General features: G+C 54.4%; 1 protein-coding gene across 2 annotated transcripts in view; it reads left to right on the forward strand.

The window, feature by feature from the left end:
* Window positions 1–22,901, forward strand: part of VAPB (VAMP associated protein B and C) — a 51,203-nt gene extending 28,302 nt beyond the window's left edge. For both annotated transcript variants that reach the window (XM_053671216.1, XM_053671215.1), the window contains 5 exons: window positions 2,947–3,099; window positions 14,948–15,051; window positions 17,923–18,003; window positions 19,640–19,816; window positions 22,471–22,901. In XM_053671216.1, the coding sequence (XP_053527191.1) occupies window positions 2,947–3,099; window positions 14,948–15,051; window positions 17,923–18,003; window positions 19,640–19,816; window positions 22,471–22,629 (674 nt within the window). In that variant the 3' untranslated portion in view covers window positions 22,630–22,901. The remainder of the gene's footprint in view (window positions 1–2,946; window positions 3,100–14,947; window positions 15,052–17,922; window positions 18,004–19,639; window positions 19,817–22,470) is intronic.
* The last annotated feature ends 3,236 nt before the right edge of the window (window positions 22,902–26,137 follow it).

Genomic DNA, 26,137 nt, shown 5'->3' on the forward strand with positions numbered 1-26,137 from the left:
GAGGCTCTGCAGGAGCCAGCCTTTCTCCCTGTGCGTGTAAAGGCGGGGTGGGTGCCCCGAGAGCGGGGCAGAGCGCTGTACCCCCCAGACCCTGCCTTAGCACCAGGCATCCTGTTTCTCCCTGAGTGCCAGGAACTCCATCCAGGGAGGGAATGTGGTCAGCGTCTGGCTACCCCTCGCAGTAGCTGGAAATCCGCTTGGGCCTCAGGGTACCTGCCCTCTTGCAAAAACTCGCAGTTCTTAGTGAGGAGACGACGCAGGGCGTAGAGAAAGGGTTTGCGCTGGAGCCAGTTGGTGATGCCCCACCAAAGGCTCCGCCTCGCCCCACGTCTGGCCGCAGCCACACCTATGCAGGGCCTCCTTCTCAAGGCTTCCGCCAGCTCCCACAAGGAGGACCAGAGGCACGACCCACTGGGAAGGTGGACCGACGACTGCTCGTTGGGCATTTCATTCCTGAAGGTATTGTTTGGTGCGAATAGCTTTCAGTACACCTGACCCCCAGACAAGAGATGATCCACTGATACAGTTGGTTCCGTTTTAATGTGCCATGGGCGTTCCTAAAAATGATCATTCCACACAAAACAGCCCATCAGACCCACAGGACTTGTGAGGGGGAATGAAGTGAAGCGCACTGAGAAGCCTTAGCCCTGACCAGTGTGGTTGGGCATTGTCCACAAAGTAAGGTCGCCGGTTCAGCTCCCCGGCGGGGAGTGTGCCTGGGTAGGGTCTGGTCCCCAGGCGGGGCGTGTACGAGAGTGACCAGTTGTTGTGTCACTCTTACATCTGTGTTTCTCTTCCTCTCTTTGTCCCTTTTCCTTTTTTTACATATACATCTACTCCATACATACCTACATCCTTACACTTTGTTGGTTGTATGTGCACACGTACAAAGATGTAAAAGCAGTAGCACAGTTTTGCACACATTAAAAGGTAGGAAATACAAACACTACAGTTGAGTGTGGTGCCTGATGCACTTCAGAAGACCTGATGTTTGCCCGTGGGAGTGGGTGGAGAGGTAGGAGGAGGGTCGCCTGCAGTAGAAGGGAGTGAGGACGCCAGGTGCGGCAGGTGTGGCCCTGGCCCACTGGGCGGACGAGCTACAGGAGGTGGGGGCCAGAGGTGCGCATTTCTGCACAGTGCAGCCGGCGGGGTGCAGTTTTCTGGGTTCGCCTAGTATTTCTCGTAGACGGTCACGCGTAAGCAAACGTGAAATTTGTTCTGTGCCCGGAGTGTTCCCTAATATGCACCTGAGTCACGTGGAAACAAAGTCACAGCTTCAGAATCAGCTTTACAGTAGTTTACAGCTGTCTGTTTGATTTCAGAATGGAGTTTCTGTTTTGTTTTTCCTTTCTGCCATTATTGATTTCTTAATTTATGTTTAAGTTAAGCCCATATCACATTGACTTTTCATCCCCTGAGCGCCTCTGGAGGAGAGAAGGCAGCCTGAGATTTTAATTTAGCTAGTGGTGATCGGTGAGGTAGTTTCCTCCTTGGTGCATGCATCTCGGCGTACGTCCGTCTCCATAGAGACACACACACACTCGCGCTCACACACACCCCTTCCCTAGATGCCAGGTACAGCGCCCAAGACACAGGGGCCTGGGAAGCACCACCCTTGTCCTTGGGGGCTTAAGAGTCTCATTACGAAGTTTTCAGGTTATGGATTCGTATGTCTGTGTTGGTTGAGTTTCTTAAGGAAAATCTGGTGAAGCAGCATTAGGTAATTTTCAGTTGGTGGACACACCCCCACACACCTTCCCACCCCTTCTCCTACTTCCTTGTAAATGTAAAGAGCTTGCCTGGAAAAACAAGAGAGTGATTTACACAGTGAAAAGATAGAAACTTGAAAAGGACCTGAGAGGTTTTGGAGTTCCCACTCCCCACCCAACTCTTTAATGATCCCAGCAGACTGGTGCGCAGAGAAGAGGCGGGTTTTGGAGTGTGGGGAGCAGGCGGTCCCGTCCCGTCGGGTGCTAGTACGCTGTTCAGGAGCGTGGACGGCACAGAAAATCCCCATGTCGTTACCTCAGGGGACAAGGGAAGCTGATTAACTTCCTTTTCCTACATCTTTTATTGTTGTAAGAAGCATGTTTTTCTTTTTTAATTAAAAAATTCACACCCTGGCTGGTGTAGCTCAGTGGATTGAGCCTGCGAACCACACGATCTCGGTTCGATTCCCAGTCTGGGCACATGCCTGGGTTGCAGGCCAGTTCCCAGCAGGGGACTCATGAGAGGCAACCACACATTGATGTTTCTCTTCTCTCCTTCTCTTCCCCTCTAAAGATAAATAAAAAGTCTTTTAAAAAAAGATGAAAAAACATCTAATAAAGTAGAAAGTGAATAAATAATAATAAAATACACCCTGAGGGCACCAAGCTCCGGTTTGGTCTTTCGGCAGCCTGGGCGGTCAGACTGTGTGGGACACCGCTGGTGTGGCCGCCAGCGCCACTGGGGCCCCGGGGTCCTGCGCCTGTTTCCAGGGTGGCAGCAGCGTGGCATTGGGGTTCTGTGTGTGCAGACGGCGAACACCTCCAAGCCTCTCTTGCCCCTGCCGCCGTCCAAACGCTCTGCCGTCGGTCACCACTGCGCGCCCTGGTCTGCCCCGTGCACTCTCCCCACCTGCCGTCCTCTCGTCGGGCAGAGTCGGTGTCCAGCACGGGCTGGGGGCCAGCATCGGAGTCAGGGCCTGGCGACCACTGCCGCTCTGTGACACCAGGAGCCCTTTGGCCGGGAGGCGTGTCCGAGCACGTGTCCCGTCCGTCCCCCCCTCCCTGCACGTTAACCTCAGCTCCTCTCTCTTACCTACGGCAGCGGCAGCGAGAGAGGTTTGGACCTTGAGTCTTCTCCTAACCGCACTCCGCACTCTGCCCAGCCCCAGGCCGTGTGTCAGTCTCGCAAACTCTCCTCGTGAGGTTCCCCAATCAGTGTCTGTCTCTCGTTCCGCAGGTCCCTTCACTGATGTTGTTACCACCAACCTAAAGCTTGGCAACCCGACAGACCGAAATGTGTGTTTCAAAGTGAAGACCACGGCACCACGTAGGTACTGCGTGAGGCCCAACAGTGGGATCATTGACGCGGGGGCTGCCATTAATGTATCTGGTAAGTCCTGAGGCTGGAGGCTGGAGGCTGGAAGGGTGGGCTGCAGAGGCCCCCGGAGCTGGTGGGATTTCTTAAGCTTCTGTTCGCAGCGTAGCAAAATAGGAGGGTAGCCTTCGCTCCCTAGCCCTCCAAGCTCAGTGGGCCCTACTCACCTGTTGTTTTTCCATAGTTAATGCTGCTTTGGTTTAATGCTTAAGGCCTTCGTGCCTCAGTGGTTAGAGCAAAATTAAAATGGTAACGTTTCACTCCCTTGAAATTAAATCTGCCCTTTGGCAATAAATAAAAAAGGGCTAAACAAACTTAATTTTACTTTGCGGGAGAAAGCTAAATGGAGTTATTTTCTTATTTAAGTTAAATGATTTCTGACATTAAGCTCATGTCATTTCCCACGATTGGTAACCTCACTTTACTGGTTGTGAAAAGCGAAGGGGGGCGAGGGCCGAGGAAATTGGAATATTCTCAAGGGTGTAAGTTTTGTGCATGTCTAATGGTTTTTTTTCCCCTTCTGTCTGAGAGTGCATATATTTTCCAAAGTCAAACTTTTGAAAAGATGCTGGTAAAGTGCCCAAATTGAGAACTAGATTTCAGAATTAAGGAGATGTAAGTGATGGGTTTGAGTTTAATGTATTTTAGAAGTGAAATAAACTTTTAGCTTATTAGAACTTCTGGATCCAAGAATGCTTTTGTGTTTGTGAAGGAGCTACGGGGGGCGTGTGTTTATCCTTTAAGTATCAGGAGACTTGGTCACAGCGGCTTCTGTATTATTAGAAGCTACTGCTCATTCGAAATGGGTACCTGGCTAGCTTTTTCCACGACAGATTTTGATTGTGATACATTTGGCTGTTCACTTGACACCTAAAAGAAAATGACTCACTTCTTTGGAAGGGTAGGAGGTGTTTCATTATCTGATTGCTCTGCAGACTCTTGTTCCCCGCGTCTGTCGGGCGCTCTTGTTATGCAGGCCTGCACCTGCTGTCCCCTGTGCACTTCTCTCTGAGGCCACAAGAGTGGATCTGGACTCCTGGGTTGACTTCTTACCCAGGAGAGGTCGGGAAGGTAGGGCCCGTGTGTTCACTGTGGCCTCCAGCGTGCAGGGCCAGTGCACGTATCCTCTCCTGTGATTTTGGCTGTCTGCCCTGGGCGGAGGGCACTGGCATTCCATCGTACCAAGGAGGGTACCGGCGGCGGTGGGCTCAGGAAATATGCTCGGGACCGTAGGATGGGGTCACTCTGCCTGGCTCTGAAGGTTAGGCCCTTTGACCCGGGGTAGGGGAGTGGGAGCGCACTGCCAGACCGAAGGGAGGGGCCCTGGCTGGCGTGGCTCAGTGGATTGAGTGCTCACCTGCAAACCAAAGGGTCACCAGTTCAGTTCCCATTCAGGGCACGTGCCTGGGTTGCCAGCCAGATCCCGTTGGGGGGCATGTGAGAGGCAACCACACATCGATGTTTCTCTCCTTCTCTCTCCCACATGGGTTTCCATTTTTCTGTTGAGATCAAGGGCAGCCTCATCTTTCATTCCCTTCTTCCACTGACTTTCCTTCCCCCTCAACCCCCTTGTCCACACCACGTTTGAGCAGAGGTTGTCAGTAGCTGAGAGTGACCAGTTTCCGCAGTAAGTACGGGAGCAGCAGCACGGCTTTCTGGGTAAAATCATCTCAACAGGCGGTTGCAAAGTGTAGGTGTGCTTTCTGATGTTCTGTGTGTGTATGTCTTCTAGAAAGATCTGTCCCTTTCCGTCCCAGAAATGCTTTTTAAAGTAATAACTGACCCTGGGCATTTGTTTTGGTTTATGATTACCTACTGAAGGAAGACCAAGACACTGTGGGTGTGGCCTCTTGGGGCAGATGAGAACGGAAGGTCCAGAGAGTGGGCAGGGTCATCTGGAGTGTCAGGGTGGTGAGTGGCAGAGTTAGATGTTAGGAGCCAGGTGTCCTGGCTCCTGACCCGGAGGCTCTAAGCTGCCCCAGCAGTGTTAGGGATAAGCCTCTGCTTGCGGGCAAATAAATACCAGACATAAGGTGCCCTGGCTCAGCACAGGTTGGATTGGGGAAGAGCAGTTGAGTCATAAAATACCCGTGTGTCTATAGGCTTCCTCCTGCAAGAGACAGGAGCCGTTGGCACGTGGACGAGGATTCCTTAGCTTTTGTTGGTGTGTGCGTATTTCAGTGCTCAAGCTGCACGCGGGTAAGGCCAGGGGTCGTTGCGTTTCTAGGACACTCTTGCCCATGGGCACAGGAAGCTGGCCCTCTGTGCTGCAGTTTTACTCTATCGTTCACTAGACATTCATGTCTTGGGGCGAAGGGCACTGCACTTTTCCAAGGGTCCTCTTAAATGCAGGTACACGGTGCCATCCTGGGGACATGCAGTGTGCCCAATTCCTTGGGAAAGAGGCCGTCCTCAGGGGGCCATTTGTGCAGATTGTCCGAAGACCTGCCTCCCTTCTTCCCAGGCGCACTTGTGGCCAAGTGTGGTCTCATCCACTCAACTCAAAGGTCACTGGATTTGGGGTCACCAGAAACCTGACTAGGAAGCCCAGCTCTGCTGTTTGACTGGCTGGCTGATCTGTGGCCAGTCCATCAACCTTTCTGGGTGGTAGCTTTCTCATCTGTAACCTGGAGAGTGGTGTTTGCTCGTAGAAGGCCTGCCACGCTCTGGTAGCTGGAGGCTGTTGCGCAGGAGGGCTTCTGCCAGCCCTGACGGGCACTGGCCAGGCTGTGGTGGGAGGCTGAGGTACGTATTTAATACTCTAACTGCAGTATTCTACATTCGTTTTATAGTGAAGGCCACTGGTAAGTTTTCAGATATAATCTGTGGAAAGGTGGCCATCAAGTGAACTGCAGATACTGCCAGCAGGCGCTGCCCATGACACACAAGCACCACCACCTGCCTGCAAAGGACAGGACTCCCACGTTGGTTCTCTCCCATTTCTGAAAACCCGGGGGGTGCACAGCTGTTAGGGAAGGCTGTTCCTCATTCTCGGTGAGGGGGTGGAGGGTGGAACATGCCCCTGGAGCCATGGGAGCCACCGCAGGGGCCGAGGGCGTGGTGCACGAGTGAGAGCTTCTAGCTGTCAGATGTGTGTCTTGAAAGACACATACTGTGGAACTCACATTTATTTTTTTGTCAAAAGTCCAGATTCTGGCCTTTCATGCTGTTTTCTTTAGAAGATGGCAAATCACTTAATCGGTTTCTTAAAAACAACAACAACTCTGTTTTATAAACTTTGTTATTTTGGAGCTGGTCACTCAGGTCAGTGATTTGACCTCTTCCTTGTTCTTTGCTCAGGGGCTCATCTCCCCTCCTTCCACCAGGAGCCCCTTCTAGGCCCCCCAGGGTGAGGCTGTGCAGTGGGAGGGGCGCGGGTGCTTCCACTCTGGGCAGGTGGACCAGAAGGCTGTGGTTCTGGCCCCTTACACCTGACACACACCATCTCCCAGAGGTGGTTTTGAGTTACTCAGGTCTGGACCTCAGCAAAACTGGGGCACTTAAATGGAGAGCGGAGGAAGAGACGTTGGGTTCCCCCCAAGATTTTAAATGCAAGGAAAAGAGAACTTTCTGAATTAACGAGTTGTTTGAAACAGTGGGGGGGTCTCCCCATTTGTTCTAGCTTTTCAAAATTCAATCTACTTTCCGAACTGTCTAGTGGGAAAATATTTTTAACGTAGATAATTTCCAAAAATGTCTTTGTGGTAAGCTGTTAGTGGTTGTGGATTTTTTCTAAATACTGCAGTTTAATAATGAGGGAGTTTTCCATTAATATTCCAAACCACGTTTGCCAGCGGATACAGCAGGTGAAGTGGTAAAATTATGGGCCCATCAAAAATACTTAGGCTTCCTGTAATATGATATTAAGTTTAGTATTTTTATAACCTTCGCTGAATTCTAATTTCACTAAAGTAGCAAGTGCACTTCCATTCACAGTGCAGTTATGCTCATCGGCCGCCTGCATGCCCAGCAAATCGGAAATGCAGACTATCTGTCATGGGCGGGGCGTTGGGAAGCGTCACGGAGAGATCGGTATTTAGGTACAGGCATGCTTTACTAAGTGGACCCTGGGAATCGCAGATGGTTAGAGACAAGCACACACAGTCTTCCAGTGTCTGAATCTGTGTTTTAAATTAAAATTTGAAGAATTAAGGAGCAGCATTCATTCCTGACATATAGCCCTTTTTAGCACTTACTTCAATCACATTTAAGGCATAAAGTTCTTCCATTAAAATCCCGAGGACAGACAATGAATATCAGCAACTCTTCTTGAATGGAAACACTGGTCAGTTAATGGAACTTGGGTCGTATTGCAGTTGGTCATTAATCCTTTTGAGGTTTTGCCGATGGGGTTAGTGGAACTCTTCTGGCTCCGCACTGGCCGGCCTGCGGCCTCGGCGCTCAGCGGCTCGCACCAGAGTGAAAGCGCGTGGCCCGCAGAGAGAGGGCTCCGGGAGCACATCCCCACGGCTTCCTTCTCTCTGTCTGATCGTTCGCTTTGGAACTGGTGGCTCTGATAAGAGAAACTTTGGACAAGTGGTTTTCATGAACCAAGTTTGTTACTCTCGGTAAGAGCCACTGTCATTCACACTTAACAGGGATCTCTGATCTTTTTCACCGCATGAAAAATTCTCGTTTTATAAAAAAAGAAACTTACCAACAAAAAATAAGCTTAATTATTACTTCTAAAGGTTTTTTTAAAAGTTTGCTGTGGTATTCAAGTTTCTTAAGGAAAACTCTGCTTCACTTTTTCTGAGTGTGACAGTCAACGTAGTCAGTCCATTCTCGAAGGTCAGCAGGGCGCACGGGGCGTGCAGGGCCCCGCACTTTCAGCCGGAGGGGACTTCGGCACCACGGCTGCGGAGCAGACACTCAGCGGAGCTGTGGGGCGTACAGAGTCCTGTTCTTTTCACTCGTTACAGTTCTTTGCATATTTATACACTTAACCCGCCACACAGCAGAATGAAAAGGAGGAGGCAGCGAGAGGTGGCCACAGTGGGGGAGCGGACAGGAGCCCACGCAGGACACGTAATGAGAGCTCAGAAATGACAGAAGGGACCTGGAAGGACCGCAGCCTCAGCACAGACGTCCTCTGCATTTCAGTGGCTCGGTTTTGAGACCCCGCTGTGCAGGCCTCACTGAGGTGGGGGGCAGCGGGCGTGTGTGCGCACCTGAGGACGACCCAGGAGAGGCTGCCCTGTGTCCATCATAAAGGGGCAATGCTGGGCGGGAGGCGTGCGGAGCTTTGGAGTGGACGTGTGTTTTTAGAGATGCATGTTAAAAAGAGGGGACGAGCCTTGTCTTCCGACTGGAGCCTGCATGTGGCACACCCCATGCAGGGTGTGTCTCTGCACAGACGGGCTCGTCCGCCCATGAGGGGCCGGCGCTCTTGGGGGGGCTTTACTGACCTGGGGAAGACACAAAGACAGAGTTCAGTGTTAACTTACTTTTGAAGAGGTAAAATTAATTATTTACCTGCTAGATGCACGGTTCCCTCCATAGGTCCCTGAGTAGGCAGAGGTCCAGGAGAGTGGCCATGTTCCCAAGGTTCTGAGGGCCCTAAAGGAAATGGTAGGTTCACTCACAATGAGGGTGCACCGTGCGAGCGAGTGCCGAGCCGCTTGCTCTGGGCTGGAGCGGCCCTGCCTGGTTGCGTTGGCGCAGGTCATCTCAGTCTGGCCACAAGCCCTGGGCTGCTTTTGATGAGTTTGCAACAGTGGAGCGATGGCTTCATTAGTGCACCAAAGATGCAGCTTGGTAGACAGCAGCCTTTGATACACAGAGTGCAGGAAAAAGAGGAGAAGGGACAGCTGTGGCCCGAGGACTGGGAATGGTGCCTCAAGCTGCGGGGTAGGACAGCGAGGACCCGGGCAGTAGGGGAGAGGAGAAGCAGGTGGTCGAGGGTCCGAGCTGGGTCCTCTCCTGGTGCTTCCCCAGGGAGGTTTCTGTAGGGAGCGTGAGTGTTGGAAGGGAAGAGGGTCCTCATCCCTCAACCAGTGAAAAACTGCAGGTGAGTCTCCAGGGTGGGAGACGTCAAGACATGAGGCCCTGCCTGGTCTCGGGCTCTTGGGTGGAAAGGGCAAGCATGTGGGGAGGGGCTTAGGAGTGTGGGGAGCCAGGCCCACTGGTAGAACAAGGTCCCTCAGCGTGTGGGAGGCTGTGAAATGACCCCCCGGCAGGGGCCACGGGGCCAGGGTCTGAGGTGGCTCCTGGACCCGCAGGGCATCGTCCGATGGGGGCGCATTAGCACTGCATGTTCTTGGCCCCACCCCAGACCTGCCAGCAAGCGCTGCACTAGCTCTAGTCGGTAGTGGGTGAAACCCCGACAGGTGAGGTTATTGAGATGTGAGGAGGGGACCATGAGGGGAGCATGCCGGGTAGGGGCAGCACGGTGAGAGGAGACTTCGGGAAGGCAGGACCCCTGGGTGTGGGTGGGGTGGAGCCGGCGCTGGGCACACACCTGTGGGGCCAGCAGGGGGCTGGGTCTGAGGAGCGCCATAGTGACAAGGCTGTGCGGGAGGGGACACGTCTGTGGGCTTACGGGGGTCGAGAATGAGGTGACTTGCCTGTGAGAGAGACTAGAAAGATCTGAGCGGGAGAGTCTAGGTGTCTGTGGGGCCTGAGCTGAGGTTGGTCACGTGAAACAAGGAGGGGCGCTTGGAAGATAAGATTCTGAGATAAAACGACAATGATAAAGCGCAAGCTGCGGGGCTTGTTAGACTTTCATTCATTAGCTCTGTTAACACTGTGATGTAGATGAAAATGATGCGTGACTTGCTTGGATTCTCATAGGAAACTTTTATGCTGCATTTAATCAAGTCATCATTTCTCCAAAGCATGTGTGTGTGAGACAGAGAGAGAGAGTTAAGTATGATACAGTTTGCATTTCTTCTCTTCTGAGCAAGACCCGCTCTTCCGATCCAGCGTCCCATGGCCCCCACGCCCTCTCCTGCTGGGACCCACTCTTGCCGTGGGCCATGCAGCAGACGGCACATCACGAGGTGTTAGCACCGGTGAGCGGCGCCCGGGTCTCCGGGCTGTCTCCTGGTAACAGGCTTCTTTTTCATGTGGTATCAGCAGATACATTTTAAAAGTAGGATAGATGGTTCATTTAAGAGGGTTTTATCATCAGTGTCTCTGGTATTCAAGTGAAATAAATTAAGTTAATGGGAAGCTCTTTTATAGCCTGTCATGGAAAAAGTACATAATTTCTGTCACAATTTGCATGTACGGAGCCGAGAGAACAAACGATTAACAGCATTTATTCTGTCATGTTCTCATAAAGCGCCAGCTAATAGGGTAGAGCCCATTGAGTCTGACGCGAGATGACAGTGGCTGAGACAGACAGGCTTCCGGCGTGCACTGGGGCCCAGCCGGGGTTCGGGGGTCCGTGTGGCGTCTGTGTGGCCACTGGACCTCCTCGCTCCTGCTCGCCACCTCTGGGGCCCAGAGGAAAGGAGAGCTGGTGGGTGGCCACCACCTTCCCCCATCCCCCCAGTGTCCTGACGGCGTACCAACAGCTCGGTTTCCCACTCCCACCGGCCTCCCTGGTACGATGGATGCCCTTGTTCACATCTCACAAGTGCCCCCCTTTGCAGAGGGATAGATGTGGTTTTTAGACTTTACTCACTTGTTTTGGAGAGGGGGAAGGGAGGGGGAAAGGAGGGGAGACATTGGTCAGTTGTGTCTCCTATGCGCCTGACCAGATAGGGACCGAACCCACAGCCCAGGCTACAGGCCCTGATTGGGAATCGAACGGGTGACCTTTCACTTGGTGAGCCACGCTGATCAAGGCCAGAGGGATATCAACCTGTCACCATGGCTGTCTCCAGTGCTCCCTTGAGGTGGTGAATATTGGTCACCACTGTTACCCACTTACTTACATTCCTGTTTAACTCGGAGGTCTGAGTGCAGACGACCCCTGAGGCTTCAGGCATGCACTGTAGTGACCGCCACTGCAGGGGTCTCGGCACCCTCTGCAGAGGTGGGGCAGGCAGCCTCAGGGTGGTTTGGTTAGAATAGCACAGGAGCGCTGTCCCCCCTCACCCCCCGTAAAGGACATGTGCACTTCCAGTGCCACCGAGTCCTGGTCCATACCAGAACTCAGGGCCGGGTCTGTGTGGAACTGCTTTCTCTCTCAACTGCAGTTCTCCTGAGCAGGGTGTCCCGCTCTCGAGCCAGGGTGGTCCCCGCCTGCAGGGCTTTCCTGGGCAGCGGTGCAGCGGGGGTTGACGGCACTCAGGCCTCCGGCCCAGGGCCTGTGCTCACAAAGGCTGGTGACCCGAGGGTGGCTTTGTTTGTGGGTCGTGTCAATATTTATCGTACTGCAAACTAAACGGAGACATTTAAAAAGTATTAACTCATTTGTGATCACATTAATAAATCAGTTCCATCCGAGAAACGTAGTGAGGAGACCGGTGCTATTGAACACACTCTGCGAACCTCATCCATGCCTGGCCCACGGGAGACAGCCCGTGGGTGGGAGGCGCCCTCTGACCGGCAGGCGGGAGGAGGACCACGCACATCGCCGAGTGTGCGGTCGGAGAGGGGACGGGCGCTTCGGTGGCCTTTCCAGATGATCACGGACGTTGTTCTCGGATGCCTTCACCCACACGGGGCAAGCGGCACTTCCTCGGAGCTCAGCACAGTGTCGAACCGGAAGCCCCGTCTGTGAGCTATTTGAACTTGGTTCTCTAAGATGCATTGGTCTCTGCACTTCTGATTGGATTGTGTAATACTGTGTTAGCTGAATTATACAGGTCTTCCGATGTCAACATACTTCATTATATAACAAAAAGGTCACATTCGTTACTATTCCCACTGACTTCACTGGAAAAGTCTTTAAGTACTTGGGAAGCCGCGAAGCTCTTGGTGGCAAGATTGCCTGGCAGCCTGGGCTTTGTCACTGGCCCCAACGACTGTGAGTTGTTCTCCTCGAGGAGAGGGACTCGCCGCATTCGTGCCTAAGCACACGCCTGCCCGAGCCCAGGTCCGAGTCACGTGGCTTTTAGGTCCGCGAGGCAGCGGCGTCCGGCCGGGCCCCCAGCCGGCAGCTGCCCAGGAGCCTCTCAGACGGCAGCCCAGCTCTGTGGGCGCAGGGGCCGCTGTGCCACCAGGTGTTGTCAGGGCTGTCCTGAGGGAAAGTGGCCACACCCGACAAGAGGACGCCGGCGTGGCAGGCGCTCGCAGTTCCACCCGGCGCTTGTGTGCCAGCACCACTGAGTGTCAACACGGTTGAAAAGGCTCATAGCGTCTTGGTATCTTCACGAGCACAGTTTTGACTTCATGGGTCTCCCAGTGCGAGACCCTCGGGGTCTGCAAGTGACTTATGCTGGGAGACCCTGTGGTGTGGGGGTCTGACTCTGGGGGCAGAGCCAGGCAGAGAGCTGACCGCTCGGCCATTGATACGCTGGCGTAGGCACTGGCGTAGGCCCCGAGTGAGGCCGAGCAGCCTTTCTGAGCCCTCACCTGCTTGTCCGCAGGATGAGACACGGCCGCCTGGGCGCAGTGTTGGGAGCACTGGGTGGGGAGGCTGTGAAGTAGGCCCGGGCCTGTGTGGGGCCTCGTGCGTGACGGGCACTGGTGAGGGTTCCTCCCCTCCCCCCGGCACAGCGGTCTGGCGGGGCAGAGCCCCCTGGGCTGTGCTCGCAGGGGCCTTAGGTTCTCCGGGCCTAGCAGCTCTGCATGTTAGACCAGCGTGGTTCGGGCTGGAGCGCCAGCTTCCTGAAAGTCAGTGGTGCTCTTCTGTCACTTTCATCTTCTGGGCGGTGGCACTGGGCCCGTAATCCTGGTTCAGCCTGGGCGCTCTCCAGAGCAGAGGGCAGGGGCAGTTCCCGCTGCGGAGGCTGCGCCCTGCTGGTTGTGGCGTGTCTGTGGGACAGAGCTTGCTTGTTTGCCACCCACAAAAGTGCTGGAGTGGGACGTTGTCGCAGATACGTAAAATCCGAAATTCTCAAACCCAGCTCACTCTAAGTTTTAGAAAACAAATATTGTCATGACCTTGGTTTGAAGACTGTGAGCCAGCTCCGAATGAGTTGATGTACCCTGTCCAACAAAGACCCATCGAATCCCGAGGTTATCATGTGTTAACTTCCTCGTCGTACTGGAGGGTGGAGGGACACTGTGGGAAGGTAGCTTCCAGAGGGTGCTTGGTTTTCACCTGCGGCTGGGCCACGATGTCCCAGGTCTGTCCAGAAGAGCTCTTGCCAGCTCAGGGCAGCCGGGCCCAGAGCTGTCGGCCAGGACTGCTTTCCCTGGGGGAGGCGCCACTACACCTGCCCCCTTGCTTGAAGTGGCCTTTGTTCTCTCTGCAATGGTCGCACTTGGGGCCTTGGGTACTCGGGCAGAACACCCTTATCTTAGTGATTTTTATTGGTAGCTGAACTTGGTGCCACGTGTATACAAGCCCCAAGATTTGGAAGGGCTGCGTGTTTATTGATTTGTGTCCTGAAGTCTCCCGGCATGGCCCCCTGTAGCTCAGAGCACCCCGTGGGGTGTGGGCTGCAGAGCTGCCCGCTGCCTGTGCACACTGAAGTGCCCACGTCACCGCGTCGTTGGGGTTTAACAGACCCTCTGTGTCCCCGAGATAGAAAGGGCCCTGGCACCCCAGAGGGCTGGAGGGTCTTGTTGTCTCTGTTCCATGTCACACGGGCTCTGGGAGGTGTGTGAGCCTGTGGTGCAGGATAGAGGCCCGTGTCCAGTTGAGAGACCCTCGTGGCAGAAGGGGCACTGGGCTGCACGTGGCTCTTCATCTTCCGGACGTTGTGGCCTTGAGCAAGTGGGCTCACTTCCCTGGGCTCCAGCATCTTCGTTTGTGCGCTCCGCCTTCGGGCACAGCCTTCACCTGCTGCAGGGTGCGGCTGGTTGGGAGGCCTCGGAGGGAGGACCTGGGAAGCCCTGACATGGGGTTCGAGGGGAAGAGAACCCTGACAAGTGCCCAGAGAAAGGGTGTGGAATCCCCTGGGGGGGGGGGGGAGGAGGGCAGAGCTCGCCCTCCAGGCAGACCATCCGCTTCGAGGGCGCTCTTCTCCACAGCGTGACCTCTCTGTACTTGAGCTGTGTCATCTGGCACAGGTGACAGGCCCGAAGCACAGAGCCTGGTCCCCAACAGTGGGAGAGGCTCCATCCACGTGAACTCCTGGTACTGGCGGGACCACGGTGGGCCTTTCCCATGTGAGAAAGTGTTGTGTTTCAGAGACTTTATTTAAAGTGACTCCTTAGCACAGGGGCGTGTGCCAAGGAGTCACTTTAAATAAAGCTGGTCAGAGCAGAGCCCTCCCTCAGTGCACAGGGCTCGGCGCTCCGAGGGAGCCCCTGGGTGAGACCCCTCTGGGTGCAGCAGGGGAAAAGGGGCGTGAGCATGAGTGTGCTGCTTGTGAAAGTGCTAGCAGCAGGTACGGGCAGAATGACATTTCAGCGATGACCTTGATGGCCTTGCTCTGGGAAGTGGGACAGAGGAGCAAACACAGTTCCTCATACGCCTCGGATCAGTCTGGTACAGATATTGTGCTTGGGCCTGTTTTCTTGAGCAAAGCCAGCCTGTGGCGTTGCCAACTTGGCTCACCTCCTCCTGAGGGCTGTAGGAGACGCTGTCAGCTGTGTGGTCGGTGACTGGGATTCAGGGCCCCTGGGTCCCGGTTCCACCACCTCCTGCTTTCGACCTCAGGCAAGTCACGTAGCTGGGCAGGGCCTTGGGCTTGAGACCTGAGCGTGGGGAGATGCTGGTCCTTGTGCCCGCTCACTCCCCTGGGGCACCGAGGGGCACCGAGAACTGGGTAATCGCTTTATAGCCAACGTGCAGGTATTGACGACTGGCTGCTGCTAACCAAGTCTGACCCTCCTAATGAACTATTTTCTTTCTCAGTGATGTTACAGCCTTTCGATTATGACCCCAATGAGAAAAGTAAACACAAGTTTATGGTTCAGTCTATGTTTGCGCCAACTGACACTTCTGATATGGAAGCAGTAGTAAGTACGGAACGCTTCTTTTTTTCTCCGCGGCCACTGTTAGGTGCGGAATTGTGGGTGCATGTACTTCCAGTGTGTCGGAACTGCCTTGGGGGGGTTCCAGGGGTGGGGGTTGCACTTTGACTGTCTTCTGGTTTTTCTAAAACTCTGATTTTAACGTTTTATGTAACTCTCCAGAATACTATTCTTTTCTGACTTTTCTGCCTCAGTTTCCCCAGCACTCCCTCGTTCTGATGGGTCCCGTCTTGAATGGTTTGCGGCTCCTCTCCCTTTCCCCACCCTGGGCCCCACAGAAGAGGGGGCCACCTGGTACCAGAGTCCGGAGGGGGGAGGGTTCACACTTATGTCCTCAGGCTGTCCCTCCCTCCCTCCCTCCCTTCCTGTATTTATTTACTTACTTACTTACTTACATATTTTGCTTGGTTCTGGTAAGCATGATTCTTTTTTTTTTTTTTCTTTAGATTTCTTCATTTTTTTCCCACTTAAATACATGTTTAATTCTGTTAAAAATAAGATGACTTCATTTTCATGAAATAAGTAAACAGTATTCTATTACTGATTTTTCTGGAGGAAGGAGTGTAGCGGAATTCCAGGGTCAGCCTAAGCGATGCAGGTTGAGTGAGGGAGGAGGCATTCCCCTGGGCGAGTGGTCGGGCCCTGCCCTTGGGGAGAGGAGGGCGGGGCTGCCTGGGCGGGGCTGCCGTGTGCTCCCCAGCCCACGCCAGGGGCCCTGCGTCATGGAGGAGGGTGGGACTCAGGTGGGCTGGGACTCACACTCACCCTCCGAGAGTTGCTACCAAGGACCATGTGCGCTCAGTCCCTTGTGTCCTGTGTCAGCACGCAACCCTCTCCGCTCCTCTGGGAGGAGGCGGCTGTTTGCACGGTGTGGACCGGCCGGGCAGTGCCCGAAGGACACGCCCCCCAGGATGTGCCCCCAGTGGGGGTCTGAGAGGGCGGGCGCCCTCTTCCTTGTCATGGGGGCGTCGCCGAGGCGCTCACCCTTCCCCTTCACATCCTAGAGCACAGGCGCCCTTCCATATGGGTCTGGGCCGTGGAGGAGCTGCAGGGCGCACGGGACGCACCCTGTGGGCTGGTGCCGCGGGGCTCTCGGTGCAGAGTGCGGGCTTGGGGTCCGGGCACGGAGGTCTGCTGACTCCGTGGCCCGGGGCAGCTGCTGCTCCTCTTTGGGGCCCGGCCAGCTGGGGCGTGGGCTCTGTAGAGGCACTCTGTGCAAGGTGGCCGGCGGTGTCCGCAGGGGGGGACGCTCACTCCCGTGTGCTCGCTGTGACAGCAGTTTAGGAGACGTCCGTGCAAAGTGCACAGTGTGAGGTGTTTGGAGATGCCACAATGAAAAGGTCCCAGTGTTTGTTTATCCTTACCCTAACCACTGTTGACCAAGGGAAGCCTTGTGCTTCTTCCTTATTTTAAATATACAAATGCATCTTCTTCTGATATACAGAAAAATGGCAAAGTAACCACTCGTATCACCTTTCCTGAGACTCCCCGTCTGCCATGCTGCCACGCACGCTCCGTTCCTGTCACTGAGTGAGGGACGCGCACTCCCCCACTGCCTGCTGCAGGGCGACGCCAGTCCCTGCACAGGCAGGCAGAGCCCTGGAAGTGCCTGTCCGGGGTGCGGTCTCAGAGAGGAATGCACACCACAGCATTTTGCCCGGTCCCCAGGTGGCCTGTGGCTCTTGTTCCGGCAGAGCAGCCCCAGCCTGGTCTGCCTTTCGCGGCTTTGAAAGTCTTAGCCTCCAGGCCAGGGGCTGGCGGACGCCCCACATTCTGGGTCTGTGCAGCTGCTTTCCCGGGATGAAACTCGGATTAAATAGTTGCTAGGTGGTGGTGTGTGTGCATCATACCAGGAGGTACTCAGAGCTGATGGACCCTCTCTGTGACACCGCACTGAGCTGCTCGGCTAAGACGGGAGCGGCCAGCTCTCTCCAGTGTCAGAGCACCTTTGCCCTGGTGGCTCTTCCTAGGGAACAGGTGATGCTCTGAGCATGTCAGAGGCCTATGAGCGTCCCACCGGCCTGCAGTCTTTCTCCCGGTGGCTCCAGCATCCGGGTGCAGTCCCTGCCTGACACTCTGACACATGTGCGCACAGGCACAGAGTTGGAAGCGTGTTTGCAGTTGGGGCGTCCTCACTGACTGCCCCTTGGACTTGCCCCACATCCCAAACACTCTCCATGTTGTTTGAGTGGCAGGCTGTCCCGCAGGGGGGTCGGCCGGGGCTTCTTGGGCAGCCCTGTCATTCACGTGCTCATTTCCCATTTTGGTTCCTGGTGCCTGCGTTGCCCTGGCTGCCTCCTGCATGGCCCTGGGGCGCGGTGGGGGAGCTGTCCCTTCTGCAGTGTTTGGAACACCCAAAGTCCCACCGTGCACTTCTAGGGGAGGGGAAGCTGTCCGCATGGACAGAACACAGCAGGCGTGGGCCGAGAAGAGGCGCGTGCTGGCTGACCGCTGTGCTGGGCGAGAGCCGCGTGGTTCCGGAACCACTCCCAGCTGGGGTGTGCCTGCTCTGGGCAGGGCGGGGCCGTGGAGCAGGTCCGTCCCCTTCTGCAGAGTCGGTGGGCACCGGCCCTCCCAGTGCCCGCAGTGGGCCCCTCTGTCCCACATCTGCCCTCGGACAGGCAGCGGGAGGGGCGCTGGCTGGGGTCCGTGGTGTTTACTGAATACTCAGGAAAGCGAGCATGTTTAATCCTGTCAAGTCAGACGTACTGAAATCTCAGCAGACTTGGTTCTTCATTTGACATACGTCAGGACTTTCTCATTAAGAGTATTTTTCTGAAATTGTCAGTTATAGGAAGAAAATTATTCTTCCAGTAGCTTTATAATATCCTGATTATTAAATTTAAATTGTTTTAGTGGAAGGAGGCAAAACCGGAAGACCTTATGGATTCAAAACTTAGATGTGTGTTTGAATTGCCAGCAGAAAACGATAAACCAGTAAGTATGTTTACAGTTAACAGTAATTGAATGTTGCAAGCTGATACTTATTTGCATACCATCTCCTGCAAAACCAAGATTTAAGTTGGCAAATTATTTTCCTCTTTCTGATGTACGAAGGGGAAAAGAGCTGAAGTCAACAGATAAGTGGGCCCGCATGAAATCAGCCTTTGAAAGACTTACAGAAAGACAACTAATTGAAACAGTTTTTCCCCTTGCAAAGCGCAAGCCTGTTGGCTGTTGAAATGTTACAAAGCCCAGAAGAGCTACCAGTCACTGTTAACCCGGGTTGGACTCAGACGGGCAGTAATCGGCTGCTTGTCGTGAGGCTGATGAGCAGGCAGCAAACTTGGAGGGTTGCTGTTGTGCAGGGTCCTGCCTGCTTGGCCCCTCCGCACCTCTCCCTCCCCGGCAGACTGCCTTCTGGGGTGGGTTTCTTAGCCATAGGCTGTGACCCCAGGGCTCCACACTCTGCTGTGGGGCTGGCCTGGGCCTTGTCGGACGCCTGGCTTCTACCCACCAGGGACTGGCAGCTGCCCCCATTGAGAGTCTCCTGGGCTGCGGAGGGGGAGTCGCTGGAGTAGCTTCCTCTGGGCCGCGCCTCCCTTCTCTCTTCATGTGAAACTGAGGGGCGACCCACTGGAGACAGTACCGAAGTGCTGGTGTGGAGCCCTCAGACCTGTCAGAGGAAACCTCAGTTGCATTAAAAACACAATTGGAAGTCTTGGCAGAGTATCAGGTGCTCTTGGCTGTTCCTGGCCGGCTGGCCTTGGGCGGTGAAAATGCTCTGAGACCATCTGCGAGTGTTACCCCCGAAGACTTCCTGGAGCGCTGCCGGCCCAGGCGTCAGCACGCTTCGTTACGCTGGGCCTCCGCGTCGGGCAGTGTGCTGTGTGAAGGGTGGCTTTGGAAGCTGTGGGACCCTTGTTCTGGTCCTTGCTCTGTGGTGTTAGTGTTGCAGATGGGACCTCACACTCCCAGTCGCCACTTGGAAATTAAAGGGTGGCGCTAGGCGAGTGGTTCTCAGTTACTTTATTCCCCCCGGCACACCTGAGCCTCCACACCCACCCTTCCCCACCTTCCTGACACCTGCATCCCTAGTCAGTCTCCGAACGGTGCCCTAACGTGGGAAGCAGGGGGGCGCATGTGCTTCCTCAGACCAAAACCCTGCGGCACCGCCCCCGCCCCACACCCCAGCCTCCCGGCACAGTGTGCACACAGTAAACCACCCTCCGGGCCCTCTCTGGCCTCGCACCCCTGCCCAGCTGGTCCTGGGATGTTCACGTCTCACGGTGACCACAGTCTGTGGCTAACAACCCCTGCACCTGCACGATCACCATATGCTGATTTCTGTGCGGCAGGAACCCGCGGGCACAGTGCACAGAGCCCGGGGCTCTGTCTTCGAAGTGCCGGACTCAGCCGGACTTCGCTTGTGTCTGGTCCATAAGTTCTGGGGCTCAGCTGCTTTCGGTGATTAAGATGCTAGGTAAAGGGACCCGTTTTAAAAGTAGGTGCGGCATGGTCCAGTGCTGGTGAAACACAGCCGTAGCTGTTTGCTGAGAGCTGCTTTACTGTGCGTCAGAAGTCCTTCAGTGCATAGCTGGTGACACCCGGGCTTTCGTTTGTTTCTGAACAGCATGATGTAGAAATAAACAAAATTATATCCACAACTGCACCAAAGACAGAAACACCAGTGGTGTCTAAATCTCTGAGCTCCTCTTTGGATGACACTGAAGTCAAGAAGCTGATGGACGAGTGTAAGAGGCTGCAAGGTGAAGTACAGAGGCTACGGGAAGAGAACAGACAAGTCAAGGTAATGGCACTTCTCCTCTGATAGTGTGCAGAGAATGGGGCTTCCTCACTAAGATCCGGGGTAAGGCCCTGGCTGGTGTGGCTCAGTGGACTGAACGCTGGCCTGCAAACCAAAGGGTCTCCTGTTTGGTTCCCAGGGCACGTGCCTGGGTTGTGGGCCAAGTGCCACAATAGGGAGCACATGAGAGGCACCCACACATCGATGTTTCTCTCCCTCTTTTCCCCTCTGTCAAAATAAATAAATAAATAAATAAAATCTTTAAAAAAAAAAGGACCTGGGATAGGGAAGTTGATGAACCCCTGAATTTGTAGAGTTGTTTATGTTTGCACATTTTTTTCCCCAGGAAGAAATTTCATAGCTTTCATTTGGTTCTCAAAGGGTCCTGGAACACCTTCTCCCCCCTCCATCAAGAACCTGAAGTTTCTCAGCTATTTAAACTCTTATCCTCTTGTTTAAAAAAAAAAATACAAAAAAACCTTCCCACCCTCCATTTATATAAGTTGAAAGTAAGATATGAGACCAAAATTAAAACTGTAAGAGTTATTGGGATTCACATTTTCAAACCCCCCTCCATCCATCCCCACTGGGTGAGATTTCGTTTTGAAGGGGGTTGACCTCTGTTCCACCTTAACACAGGTACAGTTCTACTTTTGAAGATTCTAGTAGCCCTGAGCAAAAGCCCTCGTCAAACTATGGCCCCACTGTCGGGCTTGGAGGTGGGAAGTTGTCAGATCAGCCAGGCAGAGATGGGGAAGGAGCAGGGTCAGGGTGCATGGGGGGGGGGGGCAGGAGGCGGGGGGCGCTGGGCCCAGGAGGCCTGTGCAGTTGTGGAAATGGCTGGTGAGACTTGAATTGGCCTGCAGTCGGTCAGTCACAGAGTCTCTGGACCACCGTTCACCAGATGCCTCTACGGCTCCTTCAGCTTTCAAAGTGTGTGTTTTAAACTTGGTCTTGAAGAGAGTGTTTCTGTTCTCTGATCTCAGACCATAGGGACTTTGTTGCAGCTTCAATTTTGACACTGGCCTATTCCCCCCCACCCCACCCTGTCACGCCTCCCATGCATGGAACAGTGCACGAGGTCTCGCTCTTCAGCCCGCAGCCCCAGGTTCTTGGCACACACCCACTCAGTTGGCCGGCCCTTCCCTCCCTCTGACCCCGTGGTCGGCACGAAGCCCACGGGCCTGGGAAGTGGCTCCAAGCTCTTCTCTGCAGAAGTCTTCATCCTTGCATTCAGTAACAGCTGTCAGTGGGGAAGTTACTGTGCTGACACTTGACTTTTTGGCTAAAAACCTAAGATATGCCTAAAGCCTCTTCTTGAGTCTATTTCTCTTCAGAAACAGTTCTGTGCTGTGTAAAGTGATGAATAGGTAGAAATAGCTTCTGTATAAACCCAATAAAATCAACGCTGTATTTTGCTGCGCCCATTTCTTTTTTTGAAGTTACTGGGATAACACTGGTCATTTATCACCGGGCAGTGATACTGGCTGTGCCCACAAGCAGGAACCTTTAAAATACCACCAGACTATTCTTGACATTAGAAGATTCTTTCTCCTGCCAAACACTGATTTTCTGTTTTGTGTTTTTCATTCTTTTATTTGTTCAACACATTTCCTGAGTCTCTGCCATGTGCCCAGCACTACGGGCACAGACAGGCGCAGTGCTGCCTTGCAGGGGCTCCCTGATAGTGGTGGGACCGGGGGCACAGCCCAGGCACTGCCTTAGACCGGCAGCCGAGGCCAGGAGCGGGGCCACCCAGGGCTGGAGAGTCCCCCTGGTGGGCTGGCTGCCGGTCATCTCCAGGACCTGCAGGCACCTACTGGTAGACGTAAAGGAACAGAAGGGAAAAAAGAAAGAGCCCAGCTGGTGTGTGGGCCCCAGGAGGAGTGGGGGGCCCGGGAGCCGGGGGGGCGAGTGCTGCACAGGAGGGAGGGGCCGGGGCGCAGGGGCAGGAAGGCATCCATCCCCGCTCCTCGCACACCTGTGGAGCCAGGGCAGACGTGCCAGTGTCTTTATGTGCAGGGAGAATCACGCTGCCTCTTTGGGAAACCCATGCAGCGCGTAGCAAATGTTTGAGATGCATGTATCAAGTTTAGTTACATTTTAACATTCTAGAAGTCACGTTATATGAAGAGTGAAAATCCAACAGTCTCTGTGGAACTCATCAGATACCCACTGCGCACACAGCTTTCCATCGGAGAGCTTTCAGGTCCCTCCTTGGAAGTTTCTAGTGATTTTTATATTTGCGCCTTGAGAGACGCCTGTCATTTCAGATCAGTGACTTGATGCGGGATGCCTGTTTGTAGAGGAAGGAAGGGCAGGGTGTTGGAGCTGTAGGGGAAGAGGAATAGCTGGGACGTGGCCACAAAGGTCGGCGGGCCCCGTCTGGACCCTCTTTAGAGCCCTTTTCTATAGGAGTGCCCTGCTTCGACTCGGGTTGTGGAAAGGTGACTGGCCGCAGCGTGCGGGGGGATGGAAGCAAAGAGGGGCGGTATTTTGTAGTGGCCTCCAGCCAGTCCCTGCACAGGCTTCCCCGTGGGGAGGGTGGTCCACACCACGGGGTCCGAGTCTGGGTGTGAACCCCCTGTGCTCGGCCGTGCGTATGCCTCCTGCTTCCGGTGGGTGGGTTGTCTTCACATGTGCCTTCGCTCCCGTAGGAAGAAGATGGACTTCGGAAGAGGAAGACGGTGCAGAGCAACAGCCCAGGGCCCGTGCTCGCCGCACCGGGGAAGGAGGAGGGCGTCAGCACCCGGCTGCTCGCGCTGGTGGTCTTGTTCTTCATCGTCGGGGTCATCGTCGGGAAGATCGCCTTGTAGAGGCGGCAGGCGAGGGTGGTCGGTGGGCCCGCCACGTCGTGGGATTCAAATTTACTATAACCGTGTATAAAAAGAAATTAATGTATGACGACATCTCACAGGTCTTGCCTTTAAATGACCCCTTCCTGCGAGTGCGCACACACACAAATGTAACATAATATAACGACCTTTTAGAAAGTTTAAAAATGTATAGTACGTGATTGGGGAAAAGAATGATCTTTGTTAATGACAAGGGAAACCCTGATTAAACGACAATAATGGCGTCTTGTAAATGTCATTGTAAACGTTTGTAGCCTTGGTCTGCATTGCTGGGTCACCTCTCTGAAAACACGACACTTCCTTGCCCGGTGGTGCTGGCCCCCACGGGGAGCCGGGGCCCAGCATGGTGGCAGTGCCGTCCCCTTCACAGCCGCCCCACGCCGCTCGCTCACTCTCCCCAGGCCGCTTGTCCATGTGCCACCCAGGCCATCCGTTCGTTCCTGGGGACTGGTGTTGGGAGTCAGAAGACATGTGTTGGGCTGAGAAGACATGTGTTGGGCGGGACGGGCCCCAGTGGGGACGGGCCTGGGGGGGTGGGACGGGCCGGCCCAGCACTTCCGGGAGGGAGGTCAGTGCTTCGCTCTCTTAAGGGGACCAAGCCAAATTCCGTTGGTTCTGTAGTGGGATTGAGCTCTGTTCAGAGACATTCAATGCACATTTAACTTATTTAATGTATTTCATCTCATGTTTTCTTATTGTCACAAGACTATAATGAATGCTGTAGCCTAAGACCAGCTGCGCTACTCGAGGCTGGTGGCTGTGGCCAGCACTGTTGCGAGGGGGCCGGGACTCCTGCTTCTGGAGGCTCTGGGCTCTGCATGCGTGTAGATGGGCATGTGGTCCGTTGGAAGGCTGGGGAACAGGCCAGGAAGTATTTCTCTGTATAACCAATTAACAGCTGTCGCAGGGAGGGAGGTTCGCAGCAGTGACAGTCAGCTCTGTGTTGCCCCCTCGCATGGGGAGGGGCAGCCGGGCTCCCGCATCCTCTGTCACTCAGCCCACTGCCCACGCTCACCACTGCGGCACGCTGCGCAGCAGCCTGGCCGGGACTCCACTCCTGCGGCCCGAGCTGGGGACCGGGACCGGGGAGCCGCTGGGGTGCTGGGGCAGCAAGGGTCAGGAGAAGGGGCCCGTGTCCGGGTGCAGAGGGGCGAGCGAGGGGCCCTTCCGGTCGTCTGTCTGCCCGTCATGCGGTGACGGAGAGTTTGGCTGTGAGGTCATGCCGCGAAAGACCACTCCACTTCTGTTTGTGTAGCATCTTAAAAAGAAAAAAATGAAATAAAGCCCCCAAATTAAGAATCCACTTGTTGTCACGTTTGTTGCTTGGGAGGATTTATTACTTTTATCGTTGTCATTGTTTTGTTATTAGAAGATTGATTTTAAAGTGCGTCCTACTCACGAGAAAATATATCAGGTCTGTCCAGAAGGTATCCAGGCAGGCAATACGCACAGTAGAGACACTTACTGAAGAAGGTACAAGAAACATTGTACGTAGGACAGTGATGCCTCCGTCTCCTTCAAAGTAGGCACCTGGGGACCTCACACTGTCCTCCCACTGACCATCAGCTGCCCCGTCGTATTTTCCTGAATCTCACTGATGGTCTGAAATCTCTTCCCTTTCAAAAGTGATTGTAGTTTTGTGAAAAGCCAGAAGTCGCAGGGTGCCGAATCTGGGCTGTGGGGGGGACTGAGTCACCTGGGTGATTTGATGTTTGACCAGAAAACTCTGCACGAGACGTGATGCACGAGTGGGTGTGTTGTTGAGATGAAGCCGCCCATCCCCAGTTGCCCATAGTTGCCCTTCTGAATCATTCGAACAGTTTCCACAGAGGAATGTTCAAGCTTAACGCAGAATCCGATGCAGGTTTGTTGCTCTTCTTGCTCAGTCATTTTTAATGTGGCGGCCACACAGTGCACACGCTCATTCAACAGCGTCTACCGCCCCCGCTGACTAGTGCAGTGAAGTCGTTATTGTTCACACGTGTGCACTCCAGTCCACTCTCCTTGGCCAGCAGGTTACGTGGATGCTGTGTGAACCGTTCTCGTATCAACTGTGGCTGGACTTTTTCTGAACAGACCTTGTATGTTTAATTATTTATATATACATATGTAATTATTAAATCTAAGCCAACATACAAGGTCTGTCCCTGTGTGTATGTGTATATATACACACATGTACACACACACACACACTTGGGAGGGAGTAGCTTAAACAGTAAAACAAAACTGCTGAACATCTTAAGCAGCCGGTCACCCTTGTCCTGCCCTCACTGGGCCCTCAGTGGAAAGAGCCTTCCCTCTGGGTTAAGGAGTCGTGCAGAAGAGACCGGTGGGGGGGGTGCTGAGCATGGCTGCAGCGGGCGAGTGGGTTTCAAAAGACAAACTCAACACCAGGAAGAGCGTTCTTAGAAGTCACACACCCTGAGTCACTTTCCTGAGTCTGGTGGGGGTGGGGGGCGGGCAAGGGGGCCTGAGGTTTTGGTCCCCATGGTCCCGGGACCTCGAGAGGGGCTGGGGGGGGGGATCGCTGGCTATTTAGCCGGTAGCTTCCTGTCTTCTCAATGAGGGGCTCACTCTGTCCCAAGTTCTTGGCCGCAACCCCTCCCCTCCCCCCACATCTCCCTCAGACTGCACTCAGCTGGCAGACAGGGCAGGCTGCCCAGGCACACATGGGCCTCCAGTGTTTTTTCCACATGGACCCAGGGAACAAAGGGACCACGCGGTGAGGCATGTGCCTTCTGACATCAATTTTCTGTGAGCGGACTAGAATTTGCCCAAGTATGGGAGCTGCGGTGAGTGATGTTTACGTAGCCTCCAGGAGCTTCTGGCCTTGGAAGGAGTGGACTGAAGGGAGGGAGGGCCGTGCTCGTCCTGGACAGGGAGGGAGGTCCTGGTTCCCCCAGGCAGGGCTCCGCAGGCTGGGTGTGAAAGGACACGCCTGTGTGTTCCGATAAAGCTTCATTCACGACAGCCAGCAGGGCTGGCCCGAGGCCGGCGCCTCCCTTGCTCCACTGTCCTTACAGTGCCTGGGGGACCTCCTGGGCTTTGCATTTTGAATGAGACTCAGCATTTTACAGACACCCGGGAGCAGGCGGATGTGGGCATTGTTTGCAGCCAGACATTGACATTGAAAATCCAAAGTTGTCTCTTCTTTTTAACTCAACATCCTGTAGAGTCTGTGTCCCCGTTAGAGGTTCCAACTTGGGGAACACGTTCGCTTGTGGGGCATTTTGGCCGAGCGGGATGAGGGGGCTCCCCGGGGAGGGTAGTGGTGGGGGCCCCCGGGGGTGGCTCGGGCTCTTCCCTGGGTCGTCCTGGGGAGTCAAGAGTGTGTCAGAAGAGGATGCGTGAGGAGCCAGCTCTGCTGAGGTTCGGGGACGACTCAAAGTGCCGAAACACTCAAGGGCTTGACCCCAGCGAAGCCCACACATTTTGAGGGTCTTTTCTGGAAGGAGGCAAAAAAGAGTAA

Source organism: Artibeus jamaicensis, unplaced genomic scaffold (genome assembly GCF_021234435.1).
Source record: "Artibeus jamaicensis isolate MK-2021 breed Jamaican fruit bat unplaced genomic scaffold, CSHL_Jam_final contig_685, whole genome shotgun sequence".
NCBI lineage: Eukaryota > Metazoa > Chordata > Mammalia > Chiroptera > Phyllostomidae > Artibeus > Artibeus jamaicensis.